The 19,010-nt window shown below is 43.3% G+C and overlaps 2 protein-coding genes across 5 annotated transcripts in view; both read left to right on the forward strand.

Moving 5' to 3' along the window:
* LOC103519402 (pyrroline-5-carboxylate reductase 1, mitochondrial-like) overlaps nt 1–6,030 on the forward strand; it is a 40,581-nt gene extending 34,551 nt beyond the window's left edge. For all 4 annotated transcript variants that reach the window (XM_026830922.1, XM_026830923.1, XM_026830925.1 and 1 more), the window contains one exon: nt 5,737–6,030. In XM_026830922.1, coding sequence (XP_026686723.1) covers nt 5,737–6,015 — 279 coding nt within the window. In that variant the 3' untranslated portion in view covers nt 6,016–6,030. The remainder of the gene's footprint in view (nt 1–5,736) is intronic.
* A 2,574-nt stretch (nt 6,031–8,604) lies between these two features.
* LOC113471625 lies at nt 8,605–9,811 on the forward strand. The gene is made up of 2 exons (XM_026830927.1): nt 8,605–9,004; nt 9,074–9,811. The coding sequence occupies exon 2, from the start codon at nt 9,147–9,149 to the stop codon at nt 9,735–9,737; it is 591 nt and encodes a 196-aa protein (XP_026686728.1). The 5' UTR covers nt 8,605–9,004; nt 9,074–9,146; the 3' UTR covers nt 9,738–9,811.
* Nucleotides 9,812–19,010: the final 9,199 nt, after the last annotated feature.

The raw sequence follows: 19,010 nt of genomic DNA on the forward strand, positions 1-19,010 counted from the left end.
ACACACACACACACACGAAGGTAATAATGAATTTAAAAAAAAAAAAAAAATCTGGTGTGAACATCACACGACTTTCTATTACCTTTGAGGAACACGTATTTGAAAAGAAAAAATTGGAATTTTTTCTAAGTCCCGAGCCGCCTACGGCGGCCGATTTTTGGTGGAAAATTTTATATGTATCTCAAAATACTCCCCATGTAATAAGGGATCATTTAAAAGTGTCCAAAAATTCAACTTTTTTTTTTAATTTTTCAAAGTCCAAAACTCCCCGTGTAATAAGGAATCGTATACAATAAACAAGCTGGGTCCGTCCCTCCGGGAATTTTTTAGCCCGTAGTTTATTCGATCGTGCTTAAAGAAATACTTATGTACCTACCTAATTTGTTTAATATTCATTTATTATTATTATTATTATTATTAGTAGTAGTAGTATTAAGGAGCGCGGTAGCGCTCCGCCCCGCCAAGTCAAGAAAGTTTGACCGCGCTACTAGATTAAGGAGCGCGGTAGCGCTCCGCCCCGCCAAGTCAAGAAAGTTTGACCGCGCTACTAGAGATATTATACGCGACAGGGAAAGTAGCCGTTTTCAGGTAGTTGTAGACAGACAACTACAAATGATGGAAGAAAACGGATTGCGTGTGTGTGTTGGGGCATGAAAGTAGACCAAGTTGAAAAAAAAATGTCATCAAAATCGGTTAAGTTTAGCCGGAGATATTTGACTTTGAAAAACGTCAAATTTTTCATCATTTTCTGCTGCTGCTGCTGCTGCTTCTGCTTCCGCTTCTTCTTTGACGTTGACCGCTCTACAGCCTAAACCACTGGACCGATTTTGATGGTTGATGGCTCATTTTTTTTCTCGTGAGTGGTAGGTGTGCCTTTTCATATTTTCAAGGCCCCCAAAGGGCCCCTTCGGCCTTAAATTTGATAAAAGAGTGACTTTTAGGGGAAAAATTCTGAATTATCGCTCGAGTTGATTAATAAGGAAGTTTTGCGCTACGTATAGATAGAAGTCGGAGTGTCCGAGTGGTAAGGAGTGTGGTCTGCGATAAACTTCTAAGCGGGTGGTGTGGGGGTTCGAATCCCACTGTGATCGTTTTTTGTACATAATTTTATCATTTAAAAATATTTTATGGATAGCCATAGTTACTTTTTTCATAATTTTATAGTTTATGTTGAGAAAAAAAAGAAAATAAATAAATAAAATAAAAATATGAAAAATGATTTTCATGTAGGTACCTACATTGTCATGATGTATTTCACTCGGAAATGATCAGAACTTACCAAAATTTATCCAATGGTGTTATTATTTAATTTTTCACTCGGAAATGATCGGAACTTACCAAAACTTACCCCATGATGTTATTATGGTATTTTTCACTCGGAAATGATCGGAACTTACCAAAACTTACCCAATGATGTTATTATGGTATTTTTCACTCGGAAATGGTCGAAACTTACTAAAACTTACCCAATGATGTTACTATGGCATTTTTCACACGGAAATTATTGGAACTTACCAAATCTTACGCAATAATGGTACTATGGTATTGGCATAAAAAAGACCCCGCCAAGTCGTTCCTCCCAAAATAAATCAAGTGCCACAAAAAATAAACAAAACTCCATCCTACCCCAAAAAAGATTAGAAATCAATTTTGTACCCCGCCTTTTATTCACTTCATAATTTGTGTCCTCCTACTTCACGTAGTACCTACCTTTCTTTCCCCTCATTGCACTCCACTTTCCTCTAATATTACTTCTGCTTCACTGCATTGGCGGCGTGCCACCTACCTTCCTTTACCCTCATTGCACTCCTCTTTCCTCTAAAGTCTAATCTCACTCCTGCTTCACTGCATTGGCGGCGTGCAATGCTTTAAAAATAAATAGATGGCACGCCGCCAATGCAGTGAAGCAGAAGTAATATTAGAGAAAGAGGAGTGCAATGAGGGGAAAGAAAGGTAGGTACTACGTGAAGGAGGAGCACACAAATTTGAAGGCGGGGTACAAAATTGATTTCTAATCTTTTTTGGGGTGGGATTAGTAGTAGTAGTAGCGACGGGATGCCAAAACGTACACCGCGGAGCCGAGCCGGCGGAAAGAAACCACGGGTATGAGCGGTACCCCCCCGTGGGGCACGCGGCATAGTAGCGTGCCACAAGTGCTCGGCAGCCTCTAGTAAGAGGTAGCATTGCGCTGTTTTTTCTTGTTTAATACTGTTTAATACTCGTGGGAACAATTTCATGAATAATTTAAACAACCCAACCACCTCCCATAAAACCCCTGATGAACCTGGCGGCCAAACGGGCAACCGTTTGGCGGATGGGGAACAAGCTGGCCTTGTTCCCCCTACAGATACACTCAATCCTCAGAATACTGAGAATATTGAAACGCTGTTGATGGAGCTAAATAGCCCCTCCAGCGCAGCTAGTGATGCGGAGTCAGTGGTCACTATAAGTGGCCAAAGACCCAAAGACAAGAGGAAGAGAGTTGATCTCTCGTCCTCGCCAGACAGTAGCCCACGAAATAAAAAGGGGGCCCCTGAGAAGCCCCCCCCCCCAAAGATACTAAAACCAGTCGGAAGAAGAGGGAGGAAACTGCTCCCTCTTCCAAAACAGTAAACAATCTGGCGAGGCAATGGACAGGATGGCCTCGCAGATTGACGAACTAGAGAAGTACCTTATAAGCAAGAAGGGGGGTCGACTGACTGTCCAAGTTATCGAAACCCTCTCGCAGAAGTTCAGCGAGACCCGTGAGGCGCTGGACTCTCTGAAAAGAACCTTCATCGACGAGGTCCGACAGGCTGTGGCCGTCGACATAAATGACCTCGTCGAAAAAGCTATAGACAAAAGGTTCAGCGAGAGGAGCAGGACCCCCCTTGCAAACAGACCTGCAGCGAGAGCCATCCGGCCCGCATCATTAGCTCAGCAGCCGCCAGCTGCTAGATCACCCGCCGTGGACGTGGCCACCGCGGGACCTAGCAGTGCTTGGCAAACCGTTGCCGGAAGGAGGAAGACAATGAGTCAGGTGCTGCGGGACGCACCTGATCCCCCTCCACAGCCCCCAGTCAACGCGCCTAAGACACCTAAAAGGCGCAAAAGACAAAAGAAGAAAAAATCTAATAAGCCATTCTCCCCCAGGGTTGGAATTCTTATCCAACCCAAGGAGGGAGAAACTGTAGAAGCAGTTAAAGAAAAAATTACTAAGGTGGCCGACCCCTCCAAGATGGGGATCGGTGTTCAGAAGGTAATCCGATCCAGAGAGGGCCTCCGGATCGAAGTTGCCAAAACCGAAAACACCAAAGCCAAACTGGAGGTCCTCAGCCGTGAGTTAAAGAATCACGGCTATAGTACAAAAAGTCTTGAGGAACACCGACTCCCCCGGGTCGCCATCCTTGGGGCTGATCCGGCCACGGCTGCAGACGATGTACTGTTGGCAGTGAGCAGCCAGCTCTCCGTCCCCACCGGAGAGATTCACTGCCACCACAGTTATAAGACCAAAGAAGGGAGTATCACGTGGGTACTGGAGGTCAGTCCCTCCGTGAGACAATTGATGCTCGCTAGGAAGAGGATTTTCCTCGGGTGGCGGTGCTGCAGGGTGAGCGACCACCTGCGCATCACACTCTGTTACAAGTGCTTGGCCTATGGGCATATGGCCAAAGACTGCACAAATACGGAGCTTTGCAGCCATTGCGCTGGAAAGCACTCCAAGACACAGTGCCCCAACACGAGCAAGCCTCCCATCTGCGGAGTTTGCGGGCCGGGGAAGAAGGCTAGCCACCACCCCGGCTCCAACAAGTATCCCACACACTTGCGGAAACTAGAGATGTTCCGTAAGACGATTCACTACGGCAATGCCTGTTAATGGAGATATTAATGTTTCGACGATCCACTACGGCAATGCCTGTTAGTGGAGATATTAATGTTTCGACAGACGTATCTGTAAATGTTGTCAATGTACCGATAAATGTTAAATGTGCACAGAGAAGTCAATAAACTCACAGAGTATTGATAGAAACTTTCGGCACTAAAAACGCCGGGGATGTGATGGATATGTAATCATGCAATGTGCTCAGCTTAAAAGTTAAAAGTATAAGTGCGAGTTAAGTATAAACTTAAAAAGTTTATCGAAGGAAGTAACTGTACCTACCTATAAGTTCAGATAAGTAACTAATACCTGTTTTATAAGATTTTAACAGATGACATAGAGATACTTGGACAATACCATGAAGAACAAAGGACTGAAAAACAATGACCCTAGAAGAGTATCTGATGGTGTCAAAAATACGCAACGATCACGTATCCGAAGTGTTAGTCGTGCAAGACAGGACAGGACCGGTAAGATGGACATTGAAAATTTAGACATTTTTCAAACAAAGGATAATGTTTCAAACAAAGGATATTAAAATAAGATAAAGGTAATTGCCCAGCTTCATGATATTGAAAATCTGGTGGCTCTAACTGAACACTTCATAAATTTAATAGATTACCAAGAATTAAAGGACCAAAAGCAAATTAATGATGATTTGGAAAAAAGAATCCTAGAGTTGGAAAGTGACTGTTCTGGTATGAATGAGAAGATTAGACAAGATAAACTATACATACAGAACTTGGTTTCTGAATATGACGTACAAATTAATGACTATAACAATCTTGTTAAACAGAAAGATGATGCTATTAAAGGACTTGTAAAACAAGTTAATGAGTTAGTAGGTAAACGATCTGAGGAAAAGGAGACTCTAAAAGAAGCCGAGGAGCAAAGAGATGAACTAAGACGGATTTTACAAGATGAGAGAGAGGAAAATAAAATCACTTTAGCTGCTCTCAAGAAAACCATAGAACAAATGAAGTCATCTGAAGGGAGACGAGAGTCAAAAAATAGCAACAAAGATAACTCTCAATTAGACGAATCTGAGTTGAGATACATAAGCCCTGAAGTAATTATTGATGCCCCTAGTAATGACGTAACTTTTTCGCAGGCTCCCGTTGCACGTAATAAACAATCGCTGAATGTCACGAGCATAATTGAAGAAATACAGAACGCTGACCAATCTTACTATCAGGAGCTGGTGGGCATGCATAACAAACTGCCAGCAGGACAACCCAACTTAGTGCATCATCACTCTGTAGACATTTTTGAGGAAACAATAAGTCCTTCCTTGCCTGTTCTAACCTGCAGTCAAGAAATCTCAACCTCAAACCTGGGTGGAGGTGTACAAAATGAACAAGTGAATCAAAGTAAAGTACATACAGTTGGTGAGAATATATATCTTGTTGGCGACAGCATTGCTGCAAGCATAAAGAACATATTCACCGAAAAATGTCCAACAGATAAGCACATAATAGACCTTACCCGAGGTGGAGCAACAATAGGAAGTGTAAACAACACATTTCAGATGGAAGTGTCGAAAGATGATATGGCCGTGTTGATAATAGGAACTAATGACCTATTTCGTACTAAATGGGATGAGATCAAGACGGGTTTTGAATCGATGTTGAATAAGTTACAAAATTGTAACAAAGTGTTTATAGTACAAATATGCAGACGCTATGACACTCACAGAATCAACAAGCATATCACAAAGTTGAACACACGCATTAAGCACCTAGTGAAGACATGGAGTAACGTTACAATCTTACATACAAAGTACATTAAATATAATAGCATATCTGAAGATGGAGTTCACTTGAATAATACAGGAAAAAATATGCTAGTACACAGGATTGTTTCCGCTTTATTTACAGATAATCAGATTAAAATATCTACAGAATCCCCACGGAATGTGGATGTACTTAGAAACAGAAGGAATAATGTACACTTCAATAGGAAACGGAACAGGGGCTTTGCTTCTAATTACCACTTCAAGAAGAGGCAAAGAAGAAATAATAATCAATGGTCTTCAAACAAATTGGTATCTCCATACAATGGTACTCGAACATATGAAAAGAATTGCGAGGAGCCGAACTATCGGCAGCCGGTGTATCAATCGCCCATCAATGAGCCGGGATATCGACAGCCGATGAGACTACCGCCCATCAATGAGCCGAGCTACCGGCAGCCGATGTTTCAACCGCCCGTCAATGGGCCGATGTATCAACCGCCCATCAATGAGCCGATGTATCGACCGCCCATCGATGAGCCGGGATATCGGCAGCCGATGAATCTACCGCCTATCAATGGGCCGATGAATCTTCCGCCCATCAATGAGCGGATGTACCGACCGCCCATCAAGGAGCCGAGATATCGGCAGCCGATGAATCTACCGCCCATCAATGAGCTGATGTATCACCCGCCCATCAATGAGCCGATGTGTGGACCGCTCATCAATGAGCCGATGTATCGACCGCCCATCAATGAACCGATGTATCGACCGCCCATCAATGAGCCGATGTATCGACCGCCCATCAATGAGCCGATGTATCGCCCGCCCATCAATGATCCGATGTATCGACCGCCCATCAATGAGCCGATGTATCGACCGCCCATCAATGAGCCGATGTATCGCCCGCCCATCAATGAGCCGATGTATCGCCCGTCCATCAGTGAGCCGATGTATCGCCCGCCCATCAATGATCCGATGTATCGCCCGCCCATCGGTGAGCCGAGATATCTTCCACCCATCAATGATCCTGCTCATCGTATGCCAATGAATCAGTCTGGAGAACGACAACCAGCCATACACGTTAATGATAAGTATGATGAGCATTATTTTCTCAATGTGGGGCAGTGTCCACTAATAATATAGATGCAGGATCATCTCCCAGTCCTATTGTAAACGGAGAAGGAGAAGGAACCCAAACACAGAATCCTCAACACAACAATGAGGGCAATTCAAATGTAGAAAACGAAAATGAAATTACTCGTAGTAATGACAGAATGAAACAAATTTTCTCCGTTATATACCAGAATATTCGAGGGCTGAGAACGAAAACTAAAAGATTTTATGAGTCTTCTGTAAATCAAGAGCATGACTTTGTGGCTCTAACTGAAACGTGGTTAACACCAGGTATTAATGATTATGAATTATTTGACAGTTCTCAGTACTCGATATTCCGGCAAGACATGGATCCTTTAGTTAGTAATAAGGAGAAAGGGTGTGGTGTTTTGTTGGCGGTGAGCAAAGAATACACGGCACACATGATAGATGATTGGAATATAAAAACATTTGAAATGGAATGTATCTGGGTCAAAGCCAAGTTACAATATTTGACAGTCTTCATTTGTGTCGTGTACCTTCCACCGCCAATAACAAAAGATACTTTTGGTCATCTCTCTAGATTCTTTGACAAACTGAGCTCAGAGGTTAAACTGAAAAACCAAAATATTCTTTTGATAGGAGATTTTAATGTGCATCATTTTTATGATACATATAACTCTAATTGTCGTGTTAAATGTCGCTTTTCTCAATCATTAGAACAAAGCATAAACTACTGCGGTTTCTCCTCCTTGAATCACATAAAGAATAATTCGGATGTAACTTTAGACTTGGTATTGTTCAGATGTGGGCGATGTCCTGGGTTGAAAAGGTCTGTCCATATTAATGTTGAAAGAGGCTGTCCTCTTCTAGAAGAGGATGGACATCATCCTACATTGGAAATATCTGTAGGGTATAGAAAGTCTGGGCGCGGAGGACGGGCGCATAAACTTGGACGGAGGAACAAGCCAAGTAACAAGCCAAATGACACTGGAAATATAACACATACCAGTATTTTTGATGATAAATCGTTCATATTTAATTCCGATGTAAATTTCGGGGAGATTGACAATAACCTGAAAAATGCAAACTGGACACCTATTTTCGAAACCAGTGATGTTAATGAGGTGGTCACAATCTTTTATAAAACTTTATACAATGAATTAAGTAAAACTGTCCCGATACGTAAAATATCCAACAATAGAACAAAAGCTACAAGTAAAAAATGTTTTCCCAGCTGGTGGAATAAAACGCTAATAACTGTGTACAAGGAAAAAGAAAAGGCTAGAAAGAATAGGAAAGTAGACAGTAAAAGCATAGTTGAAATGAGAAAGAAATGTAAAAAAATGATTAAAACTACATTTCAAAATTATCTCTCTGAAATAGAAAACGACATTAAAAAGAATCCCAAGAACTTCTATGAGTTCATCAAAAGTAGAAGCTCTCCCGCACGATCTAAATCTTTCTTAGTTGATGGGGATTTGGTGACTGATCCGGAGGTGATATGCAACTCGTTTGCTGCAACTTTCGAGTCGGTTTACAATGAAACTCCGTCTGACTACATGTGTGATTTCTCACAGCTAGATGTGTGTAGCGAGTTAAAAATATCTGAGATCTCTGAAAACGACATTCAAGAGAGCATTAAAAAACTACCAGAGAAAGCTCCAGGTTTGGACTCGTTACCACCCAAACTGTTTAAGTGTTGCGCTGATTCCTTCGTGCCCATTCTATTTTACATTTTCAACTTATCATTGTCTTCAGCCGTTTTCCCAGACTTGTTTAAGATCACTAAAGTAACCCCAGTACCTAAAAAATCCCAGAATAAACCTCAGGTGATATTCGTGGACCTGCATACTCCAAATCAACACTGCCCATTGCCATGGACATATTCAATAAACATGCCTCGGCCCTGGCCTGACATGTGAATACCTGACGGTGGTCCAGGTCCATGTCCCGTGGGGCCAGTTTACCGAGGCCCCACTATACATAATTAGCGGCTATGTTAGGCTCAATGTCCCCATCGAGAGAATACTTGCCAAACTTGAGGCTATTCTAGAAGTGCTCGATGGGGCTCATATAATAATCGCTGCTGATAGTAGTGCCAGATCGCCGCTCTGGCACGATCCACATGGAAATACTTGCCCGAAGGGAGCCATCCTTGAACGCTTTATATCGGCACATGACCTGAGGGTACACAACACACCCAACCTCCTCACTACCTTCCAAAGTCACGCTGGACAAACCAATATAGATGTCACTCTGTCGACTCGGGACATCCCGGTCCCTGTCGTTCGTTGGAATGTCCACGATGACGCTACATCCGTCACTCTGTCGACTAGGGACATCCCGGTCCCTGTCGTTCGTTGGAACGTCCATGATGACGCTACATCTAGCAATCACCGGCTCATCACCTTCTCGCTGGAGGTTGACTCTGGCACGGAGGAGGCTGATGAGGACCGAATGCGTTTCAATCTTAAGGACGCAGACTGGGGAAAGTTTGGTCGAGTACTTCGCACCAAACTATCACAGGCACCCCCAGTTGAACCAAGTCTTAGTCAGAAAGACTTTATTGATTCAACAGTCGCTGAGTTGACCAAGGTGTACCAAAACACTTGCACTGAAACCTTGAAACGTACCCGTCTCCCACGGTACAAGAAGACAATCTGGTGGTCCTTTCGATTGGAACGCATGAAGAAGCGAAACGTGCGACTTCGGCGGACGTATCAGAGGACAATGGATGCCGACCTGAGAGCACAGAGGGCGTCAGTATGGCGTGCCTTTCAGGCGTGGTACAAAAACGCCATACGAGAGGCCAGAGAAAATTCCTATGAAAGAGCGACTCTTGATGATCTACAGAAAAACCCGTTTGGCATGTTGTACAAAACATCAGCCAAAAAGTATAGTTGCAAAAGAATGTTAGCGGCTGTCAGAACGGCAGACAGTGGAGACACCCTCACAATAGAGGCCACTTTACAAGCTTACCTTAATGCCCTGGTACCGAGTGATGAACACGATAGGGCTATACCACTCCTCACTCCTAGGACATGGTAATGAGAACGATACGCCACTAGAGATCTCAAGAGCTGAAGTGAGGCAAGCCATTATTGATATTAAAACACACAAGGCCCCCGGTTATGCGAGAGTCGTCTGCTGCAGGAGGATTTGAGTGCTGTGGCGATAACATTCCTGGCACAGCAATCAAAAACTCTGTCAACCTGGTTGAAGGGATCTTCACCGAGTTGGCAAGAAATTGCGCGGAAGTTGGCTACTTCCCGGATGACTGGAAAGTTGGGAATCTTGTCCATATTCCCAAAGAGTAATATCAAAGATATGAGTGCTGCATTTTTTCACACATTTCCAAGTTCGTGTATAACAAGATTTCGCCTGCCCAGCATGGTTTTATGCAGAGAAAGTCAACGGTGTCGAACCTAGTTGAGTTCTACACATATGTGGCCAGGGCTTTGGGCAGTGGAGGAGCGCAGGTTGACGTGATATACACCGATATCCACCGCGCTTTTGATCAAGTTTCTCATGATGTGCTCCTCAGAAAATTGGTCCTGTTCGGATTGAAGTCCTACAGACCACTGACGATGTTGTGCGAGTTCTCGAAGGTACTAGAAAGGATCATTAAAACCAAGATCCACGAACTCGCCAGCAGCCCAATATCACCAGCCAACCAATTCGATGTCATGACCATCACAACCAAAAGATCTAGAAGCATATATAGTTATAAAATAAATGACTCTGTTATAAATCGAGTCGAATCAAAAAAGGATCTGGGTGTTACCTTTCAGAATACATTAAAATTCGATCAGCATATAACAGAAATTGCAAAGAAAGCTTATAGATCTTTGGGACTGGTGGTCAGACACAGCTACTTCTTCTCCAGCATTGACACAGTAAGCCAGCGACAAGTACGTCATGGTTATATTCATAGACATTAAGGGGGCCTTCGACAATGTAAGATGGCATCGCGTCATAGAACGCATGGTTGAAATCAACCTCCCGGCAAAGTTGATAAGCCTGGTGGCGAGCTACTTTAGCAACCGCACCATAGTTCTCGAGGCGGAAAGACACAAGATACAGAATTTTAGAAGAGAAAATGGATTTTATCCGGCTTATCCCGATGCCATCTCATATGCAATGCTGCGGGAGAGCCTGAGCACACGTTGCCAACGTAACTGCAGACGCTATTAGAAACTTCACGAGCCTGCGTAGATTTTTCTATAGCAACTGGGGCGACAGACCCCCAGCCCTCACCAAGATCTACAGAGGCGCAATTGTGCCCAAGGTCACGTATGCTGCCGCCATTTGGGACCATACAATCCAAGACAGGCAGGTGAAAAGCAAACTCCTCACCTGCCAACGCTATTGTACCATAGCAATCAGCGCGTCCGCGGCGACCGTCAGCCACGCCGCGACGCAAGTCATAGCGGGAGAACCCCCCCTCCATATGGTGGTAAGTGAGGTGAGGGCTAGAGAACTTTTAAGAATCCGAGGCTCCACCCCAGTGGTCCATCTCGGTGCGGAGTTTGAGTCCGCTCCTGGGGTTGACCTGAAGGTGGTTCTGAGACAGCGGACTATAGACATGTGGCAAGAAGAGTGGTCAGCCAGCCATACTGGAAAGACCACCCGGCTATTCCTTCCGAGAGTGCAGACTCGGTTAGAACTAGACCTGCCGTTGAACAGGCTGATCACTCGCACCCTGACCGGCCACTTTCAGGACTGTGGGGACTACAGGAAGCGGATACTCACTCTCGTGGGAGAGGATGGACTCTGTGAGCATTGTGGTGACCTCGATGACACAGTACACAGAATACAGACATGCCCTCGATACGAGGATAAGAGAAATGATGCCATGCTAGCCTTAGGCCTGACAGCTGGTGGCGAAATCCCTCTAGACCAGATCCCCCTGAATGGGGTTGCCTGGAAACTACTGGCCGAGTTTTCCAGGCCGCTTGCCTCACATGATTGACACAATACGGCGTTGCGCAGAGAGCGCACGGTCAGAGCTGAGCCAGTGACGCTAAAAGCGATGGGTGCGCGACCGAGATGAAACTCGCGCGCACGACCAAATAAGACAGCTACAGAAAACAATGCTACTGACCACCGCACACGCGAACGGGCGGTGCGGTGGGCCTCGGCCGGTGGAAGTCGATATTCTAAAATACACTTATAGCCCTGAATGGGGTCAACGAACAACGCCGGGTGTGATAAGGGCTTAAGCCTAGGAACTGATCCGTCATCCCGCGCGCAAAGTGTTCTACAAGGATGGAATGTGAAAATTTCAAGTAGCCTATGTCACCCGGAGTACTTTTCTTAACAATTGGAGTTCTTATTGACACATGATGAGGTCCGGGACAGTATAAAAGAGTTACCAGAAAAATCGCCAGGACTGGATTCAATTCCACCGAAACTACTCAAGTATTGTTCGCTCATTTTTGTGCCCTGTCTGTTACGCTAAATAGACCTTTGGTTGTCCTCTTTTCACGAGAAAACGGCTCGACCGATTTTGATGAAATTTTTTGTGGTTGGTAAGAAAAGTACTCCGGGTGACATAGGCTACTTGAAATTTTCACAATCCATCCTGATTCAAAATGGCAGCGGTTCAAAAACGTGAAGAAAATGGCCTAATAGACCCGTTTTTATCCTCTTTTCACGAGAAAACGGCTCGACCAATTTTGATGAAATTTTTTGTGGTTGTTAAGAAGGGTACTCGGGGTGACATAGGCTACTTAAAATTATCACATTTCATCCTGATTCAAAATGGCGGCGATTCAAAGTTATGCCTATTGTGCTGTTCTGTGGAACATGTCAGGGAGCGCGTATCGCGACCGTGTGTGTGTATGTGTGTGGTGGGTGTGTGTGTGAAGTGGGTGGGTGTGATGGTTGTGTGTGGTGTGTGATGGGTGGGTGTGTGATGGGTGTGTGTGTGTGTGTCTGTGTATGTGTGTGAGGTGGGACGGGTGTGGTGGGATGTGTGTGATGGGTGTGGTGTGTGTGTGGGGGTGTGGTGGGTGTGTGTGGTGGATGGGTGTGTGTGGTGGATGGGTGTGTGTGTGGTGGGTGGTGTGTGATGGGTGTATGTGGTGGATGGGTGTGTGATGGGTGTGGTGTGTGTGTATGTGTGTGTGGTGGGATGTGTGTGATGGGTGTGGTGTGTGTATGGGGGTGTGTTTGTGTGTGTGTTTGTGTGTGTGTGTGTGTGGTGGTCCCGTACAAAGGACGGGTCAACCACTAGTTTTATTTATATAGACTAGTGGTTGCCCCCGCTCCCTGACATGTCTCACAGAGCAGCATAACAGGCATAACTTCGAACCGCCGCCATTTTGAATCAGGTTTGAATGTGAAAATTTCAAGTAGCCTATGTCACCCGGAGTACTTTTCTTAACAACCACAAAAAATTTCATCGAAATCGGTCGAGCCGTTTTCTCGTGAAAAGAGGACAAGAACGGGTCTATTAGGCCATTTTCTTCACTTTTTGACCCGCCGCCATTTTGAATCAGGATGGAATGTGAAAATTTCAAGTAGCCTATGTCACCCGGAGTACTTTTCTTAACAACCACAAAAAATTTCATCAAAATCGGTTGAGCCGTTTTCTCGTGAAAAGAGGACAAAAACGGGTGTATTAGGCCATTTTCTTCACGTTTTTGAACCGCCGCCATTTTGAATCAGGATGGAATTTGAAAATTTCAAGTAGCCTATGTCACCTGGAGTACTTTTCTTAACAACCACAAAAAATTTCATCGAAATCGGTCGAGCGGTTTTCTCGTGAAAAGAGGACAAAAACGGGTGTATTAGGCCATTTTCTTCACGTTTTTGAACCGCCGCCATTTTGAATCAGGATGGAATTTGAAAATTTCAAGTAGCCTATGTCACCCGGAGTACTTTTCTTAACAACCACAAAAAATTTCTTCAAAATCGGTCGAGCCGTTTTCTCGTGAAAAGAGGACAACCTAAGGTCTATTTAGCGTAACAGATAGACAGAAATTTTTCTAATGTGATTTTTGGAATCGTGGATGCATAAGGAGTAAGAATAACTAAAAATTTCACGATTCTAAGCAATGTACAGACAAATCTACAATTTTATTTATATAGAAGATAGATGTGTGTATGTCTGTCTGTTACGCTAAATACACCTTTGGTTGTCCTCTTTTCACGCAAAAACGGCTTGACCGATTTTGATCAAATCTTTGTGGTTGTTAAGAAAAGTACTCCGGGTGACATAGGCTACCTAAAATTGTCAAATTCCATCCTGATTCAAAATGACGGCAGTTCAAAATTATGCCTATTATGCTGCACTGTGGGACATGGCAGGGAGCGCTTAGCGCGACCGCGTGTGTGTATGGTGGGTGTGGTGTGTGTGATGAGTGTATGTGTGTGTGATGGGTGTGGTGTGTGTGTTTGTTTTATGTGTGTGTGTTTTGTGAGTGTATGGTGTGTGTGTGTGGTATGTATGATGGGTGTGTGTGTGTTGGGTGTGGTGTATGATATTTGTGTGTGTGTGGGGGGGGTGGGTGTGTGTGTGGTGGGTGGTGTGGGTGTGTGTGTGTGGTGGGTGTGATAAGTGTCGGTGTGTGGACTGTGTGGTTCGGTGTGTGGTGGTCCCGTACAAAGGACGGGTCAACCACTAGTTACTGCCTAAATATGTTTTGAGGTCCCTAGAGCCTAAATCCAAGTTTCAGCGTGATTTGTGCTTTCAATAGGTCACTTTCATGATTCAGCTCAAAATTCGGACCCAAAAGTGAGACCCTTGACAAATGGTGTGAAGGCATGTGGTATTCTAATCCACTCAACCCCTTTGAGTCTATAGATGAATGCATAGATCTTACCTTTAATAAACTCCTCTCTAGATCCAGCTGTGGCATACTCTCTGCATTTATCTGAATAATGACCTTTCCTACCACAGAAAAAACATTTGACTTTTTTCTTCCGATGTGCATATTCCTCGAGAAAGTTGTATTTTTGTTGATTTCTTCTAACTCCTCCAACCATTTCAACAAGTAAGTACAGATAATGTAATGGTAAAAAAAGAGAATAATAATGAAAAGTGCATATAATTCTGAAAGAAATTCAAGCCTGAGAAATTGTGGTCTTATAGAAAACTATAAATAAATAATACAAAAACATGTGCTGCGCAGAAGTATGTGTGGTGATATCAAACGGTATTCTCATTTCACCTACCTAGGTAGACTGAAGATGTGAGTAGGTACGTGACAAAAAAATAAATAAATAAATAAAATAACAGGGTGTATTTTTACTTTATACACTATACAGCCTGTTCATAAAGTCCCCGACCATCCTTTTCATTTTTTTACTATCCACCCTGGGAAGCTGAAATTTTGCGTGCAGTCCTTGATTATGATAAAGAATTTTGGAAGGTGCTCAAAATTTTGGAGAACCCAACACGGGCCCCAGAGGGACCAACTTTGAAATCTTAAATGAGAACTCCCTACTTGTGATACACCATATCATAGTTCTTAAAAAACGTAGTACTTTGCCAGCCTAGTTAGCTTAGTTGGTAGTGCGTCTGCCTTGTAAGCGCTAGGCCGCGGGTTCGATTACCGCCCGGGGCGGATTTTATATAAAGTTCTTACTTTTGCTGTCCATAAAATTGAAATGTTTGTTATGCCCAATAAATTAAAATGAAAGTCAATCTAATTGTATTCATTTTTAATCTCTTAAAATATCATTTTCAATTTACAAGTAGTTTTTTCCACCAATCAGCGGTGAACAAATGTTCTTCCATTATTGTAATCAGTTACCTACTATTAATTTCTTCTCATTGTTTTGTTGCAGTTGATCAAATTTTTTCATCTCACTTTCAAACGGATTTTTTTCTTACCTGATGGAGATTCAACCATGAGCTGAAGAAGATTGAGGAATCCAGCATTTTGTCCATCCAGCCTGCTTGTTTGGATGCCAAGACATTTTTTGTCGGCACATTTCTTTTCTTCAGAGGTGATTTTAATTTTTTGTCCTGCTTTTAAGCCTGCCAACAACTTTTCAAATGTTCAGAATGAGATGGTAATTTTGAGAACTTTACATCTTCTCTTGGGTATACAGTGATTGGATTCATTTGTAAGATGTTCATATGAAATGCTTCAATGCTTATCTTTACATGGATAAACATTTTCATGAGCACACAGGAAAAAATGTGGATGAAAGTGTTTGAATGTGTGTTAGTCTCAACGTTAGTAACTTGGCATTAGTTTAATACTGGTAACATGATAAATATATTCTCGAACAAATGAGGGTGAAACCCTAATCCTCAGTGAGTATTATACCACTGAGTGATACAGAATTTTAACCTCGTTCAATCTGTGCTAATGTTTTAAATGACAAAATGAAATTTATTTTTCCAGTATGCAAATCGGAACAAAATAGTGCTTGGATTTTTGTTGATCTCTGGACAGAAGCTGAATTTTCCTCCTGGTGTGACATTTTTGAACTACATCAATCATGGATGAGGCGTTTTGTCTGTTTTTGTGAAAATTGTTGGTCTCCAAGTGCAGCAGAAGTTTGATCCAGAGATTTCCAATTGTTTTGTTTCCAGCATGTGCTGTCAATAATCTTACAACTCCAGGTAGGTACATAATGAATTAATGATTTTATATTAATTTGATCTTTTCAGGTTTTTTTTTTTTCTAAACAATCTGTTTTCAGCATGATTTTTCATAAGTTAGGCATATCCTATGAATGAACATTTGTCAAAACTTTGAGTAATCTATGCAAAAACAAAGATTTTTCAGACGAACATTTGATTATATTATTATTATAATTATTATTATTTTTTATTTCTCACCAAAGACTTACATCCACAATCTCAAAGTGAAAATTCTGTATAACGTTGGTCCTGTTCATAATAGCTTTTTTTTATCTGTATTTATTAAAGTGTTCCATAAATACAAATAGAAAAAGCTACATCATATTAGGATAATGATGTATGAGGTAATTGTGGCAGGTACCAGAATCTTCTGTATGGTAAATAGAGTAAACATACCTCACTGAATTGATAGTAAAAGTATTCATAGTATTCTTCTCTTTGGGTTATATTATTATGTTCATTCAATATTCAGGGAAAAACTGTTTAACCAGTTATTAAGTACATAGGTACGTAAATTTTAGTATTCAGTTTCATTTTCTGTGCCAGCCTAGTTAGCTTAGTTGGTAGTGCGTCTGCCTTGTAAGCGCTAGGCCGCGGGTTCGATTCCTGCCCGGGGCGGATTATCCTGATGGGATAATGTTCGTTCTCGGAACGGCTGGCTTTCTCCTATCCTGTCTTCCTTCTCTCTTCGATTTCGGGACGATAAGACCATAGCAGTTACAGTTCCCCCTGTCAAACTGAAAACTAAAAGCGAGAGAGAAATATTAAACGTAGGAAAAGTTTTGCTGGCCTCAAAGCGTGTTCCCCGTGTATTTCTTATGGGGGGACTAAAAAACGTCAATATCTCGGGAACGGTTTGGAATTTCGGGATTTTCCGATTTTTCCCAGTACCTACAAAAAATAAGGAATCCAATGGTGAAACTCGCATCTCCCTAGCACATCTAGAAGTGGGTTAGAATTAGTATGAGTGAGTGAGTGAGTGAGTGAGTCAGTCAGTCAGTCAGTCAGTTACACAAGGGGCTGTATATATTTAGGACTCGCACTTCGTGCTCGGGGCGAAGCCCCCCTCCACCCCCCGGGGGCTTCGCGTGTTCGCTAAGCGGAGTTGCGTATACGGTCGCGCTGCGCGCTCCCGGGGCTTCGCGGGGTTGTGCATGGGGTCGCGCTTCGCGCTACCTTGTTTACGGTCGCGCTGCGCGCTCCTGGGGGCTTCGCGGCGTTGTTCGTGCTGTCGCGCTTCGCGCTCCCTTGCTTACGGTCGCGCTGCGCGCTCCCGGGGGCTTCGCGGGGTGGGCATGAGGTCGCGCTTCGCGCTCCCTTGGCTTCGCCCCCGTCCCTGAGTCTTGTCTCGAAGAAATGAAAACTGAAAACTAAAAGCGAGAGCAAAATATTAAACGTAGGAAAAGTTTCCTTGTTTCGAGGAAATGAAAACTGAAAACTAAAAGCGAGAGCAAATTATAAAACGTAGGAAAAGTTTTGCTGGCCTCAAAGCGTGTTCCCCGTGTATTTCTTATGAAGGGACTGAAAAACGTCAATATCTCGGGAACGGTTTGGAATTTCGGGATTTTCCGATTTTTCCTAGTATGTACAAAAAATAAGGAATACAATGGTGAAAACCGCATCTTTCTAGCTCATCTAGAAGTGGGTTAGAATTAGTATGAGTGAGTGCCAATGGTGAAAACCGCATCTTTCTAGCTCATCTAGAAGTGGGTTAGAATTAGTATGAGTGAGTGAAATTTTGTTTATATAATGGGTTAGATCCCGTAAATTAGGTAAATAAATAAATAAATATCTCGGGAACGGTTTGGAATTTCGAGATTTCCCGATTTTTCCCAGTACCTACAAAAAATAAGGAATCCAATGGTGAAAACCGCATCTTCCTAGCTCATCTAGAAGTGGGTTAGAATTTGTATACGTGAGTCAGTGAGTGAGTGACGGGTCAACCACTAGTTTTATTTATATAGACTAGTGGTTGACCCGTCCTTTGTACGGGACCACCACACACACAAATACACTCCCCCCACACACATCCCATCACACACACACACCACACCCATCACACACATCCCACCACACACACACACACACACCCATCACACACATCCCACCACACACCACATCCACACACACACCACACACACCCATCACACACCAACCACACCCACCACACACACACACCCACACCCACCACACACACACACCCATCACACACCCATCACACACCACCCACCACACACATCCACTACACACATACACAAACACGGTCGCTCTACGCGCTCCCTGACATGTCCCACAGAGCAGCATAATAGGCATAACTTTGAACCGCCGCCATTTTGAATCAGGATAAAATGTGATAATTTTAAGTAGCCTATGTCACCCCGAGTACTCTTCCTAACAACCACAAAAAATTTCATCAAAATCGGTTGAGCCGTTTTCTCGTGAAAAGAGGACAAAAACGGGTCTATTAGGCCATTTTCTTCACGTTTTGAACCGCCGCCATTTTGAATCAGGATGGAATGTGAAAATTTCAAGTAGCCTATGTCACCCGGAGTACTTTTCTTAACAACCACAAAAAATTTCATCAAAATCGGTCAAACCGTTTTCTCGTGAAAAGAGGACAACCAAAGGTCTATTTAGCGTAACAGACAAGTCGCCGCTTCAACGCGCGCGCACGCTCGGCGTAGGCCTCGTCGGGGTAACCCGAAAAGACCCGGAGA

This window comes from Diaphorina citri, unplaced genomic scaffold (genome assembly GCF_000475195.1).
Source record: "Diaphorina citri unplaced genomic scaffold, Diaci psyllid genome assembly version 1.1 scaffold2710, whole genome shotgun sequence".
NCBI lineage: Eukaryota > Metazoa > Arthropoda > Insecta > Hemiptera > Psyllidae > Diaphorina > Diaphorina citri.

Excerpts from the sequence above, each read along its gene's own strand:
- LOC113471625 (XM_026830927.1), top strand. The coding sequence starts at position 9,147 with ATGCGTTTCAATCTTAAGGACGCAGACTGGGGAAAGTTTGGTCGAGTA.